The 2,050-nt window shown below is 35.4% G+C and overlaps 1 protein-coding gene across 1 annotated transcript in view; it reads right to left on the reverse strand.

The window, feature by feature from the left end:
* Nucleotides 1–985: 985 nt before the first annotated feature.
* Nucleotides 986–2,050, reverse strand: part of LOC107675296 (GTPase HRas) — a 24,933-nt gene continuing 23,868 nt past the window's right edge. The window contains exon 4 of the mRNA XM_016469596.1: nucleotides 986–1,313. Within this exon, the coding sequence (XP_016325082.1) occupies nucleotides 1,127–1,313 (187 nt within the window). The 3' untranslated portion in view covers nucleotides 986–1,126. The remainder of the gene's footprint in view (nucleotides 1,314–2,050) is intronic.

Raw genomic sequence — 2,050 nt, forward strand, 5'->3', positions numbered from 1 at the left:
CCTTCGTTACATTGTGTGTGTGTGTGTGTGTGTGTGTGTGTGTGTGTGTGTGTGTGTGTGTGTGTGTGTGTGTGTGTGTGTGTGTGTCTGTGTGTGAGTAAGTGTGTGTGTGTGTGTGTGTGTGTGTGTGTGTCTGTGTGTAAGTGAGTGAGTGTGTGTGTGTGTGTGTACTAAATGCTGTAAATCCAAAGAATCTTACAGAACCATAAACTTATAAAACCCGAGAAAACCAAAAACACAAAACAAAGCAAAAAGAGCAAGCAAACAAACAAAAACACAACACAAAGCTTAAAAAACAAAAACAAAGCAAAACAAAACAAAGGGAAAAAAACACAAAACAAAGTAAAACCAAAAAAAGCTAACAAACAAACATCACAAAGCTTAAAAAAACAAAACAAAGCAATGCTAAAAAAAAAACACAAAACAAAACTAAAAACACAAAACAAAGCAAAACAAAACCAAAACAGTAGAAAAAAAACAAACAAAACAAAAAAGCAAACAAACAAACAAACACATCACAAAGCTTAAAAAACAAAACAAAGCAATGCTAAAAAAGACAAAACAAAAAACACAAAGCAAAGCAAAGCAAAACTAAAAACACAATACAACGTAAAATAAAACCAAAAAGCAAAAAAAACAGTAGAAAAAAACAAACAGATAACAAAACAAAGCAAAAAAAAACAGCTAACAAACACATCACAAAGCTTAAAAAACTAAACAAAGCAATGCTAAAAAAAACAAAAACACAAAACAAAGCAAAACTAAAAACACAAACAAAGCAAAGCAAAACCAAAACAAAACAAAAAAAAAACGGTAGAAAAAAAACAAACACAAAAATAAGCACACACAAAAAAAGCAAACAAACAAACACATCACAAAGCTTAAAAAACAAAAACAAACAAACAAAGAAAAGCTAAAAAATCAACAAAACAAAGCAAAGCAAAAACAAAGAACAAAAAAAGATTTGAAATAAACCGAGTCAGAAACACTGTATTGTATGTGGGTCAGTTATTTTGGACACAGTTTACTCAGATGACTATGCTTTAGGAAATTTCGACACTAGACACAGTCTCACTAGTTTTGCTGCAAGTAAATAAAAAAATAGATCAATAAAATGTATGACTCTTTAAATGCCTGTCAGAAACTGACTGACCTGTCGTGTTTTGGCTGAGGTCTCGATGAAGGGGATCCCGTAGCTGCGCGCGAGCTCCTGCGCTTGCCGTGTGTCCACCGTCCGGGCCGGGAGGTCGCACTTGTTACCCACCAGCACCATGGGCACGTCATCCGAGTCCTTCACCCGTTTGATCTGTTCCCTGAGAGCAACACAAAGCGTCACGCTCAAACACAACCAGTGCTGTACGAAGTTCAATATGACAGCTCTAGTAAACTAAATGTCCGTTCTCACCAAAGACAACAATGATAACTATAATGCTTTAAAAATCGCTCTTTGAGGATTGGGAAATCCACACAAAAACTATAATCATAATGACACAGAGGAGAGATACCGTTAAAATCACATTAAAAGTGTTTTTTTTCTCCAGTTGATAAAAATGATAAAAACAATGACAGCCAATCAGAATCCATCCGGCTTTAAAGAGCTCAAGCATTTAAAGCAACAAAACACACAGCACACAAAACTCCAGTCTTCAGTGTCACATGATCCTTCAGAAATCATTCTAATATATTGATTTGCTGCTTATTATTGGTGCTCATTAATAATGAGCATAAGAGACTTTTTTCAAAAACATTTAAAAATCTTTTGACTGATAGTGTATATAATGCAAACTGATTATCAACTGCCATCTGCGTCTGATATTAAACAGTGCACTACTATTCCCCATGTTGTACTGTACTTCATGTATTAAAATACATTATCTAGAGCCCATTACCCACAAACAGCAAACAGATTGATGTAATCCAGTTATCCTCCCTTTGCTTTCTCCTTTCATGTCCTTGAAAGCTCTCTCTGTCTCTCTCTCTCACTCTCTCTCTCACTCTCTCTCTCTCTTTCTCTCTCTCACACACACTCACTCACTCACTCACTCACTCA

The sequence above is a fragment of the Sinocyclocheilus anshuiensis genome, unplaced genomic scaffold (genome assembly GCF_001515605.1).
Source record: "Sinocyclocheilus anshuiensis isolate Anshui unplaced genomic scaffold, SAMN03320099.WGS_v1.1 scaffold532, whole genome shotgun sequence".
NCBI classification, from domain to species: domain Eukaryota; kingdom Metazoa; phylum Chordata; class Actinopteri; order Cypriniformes; family Cyprinidae; genus Sinocyclocheilus; species Sinocyclocheilus anshuiensis.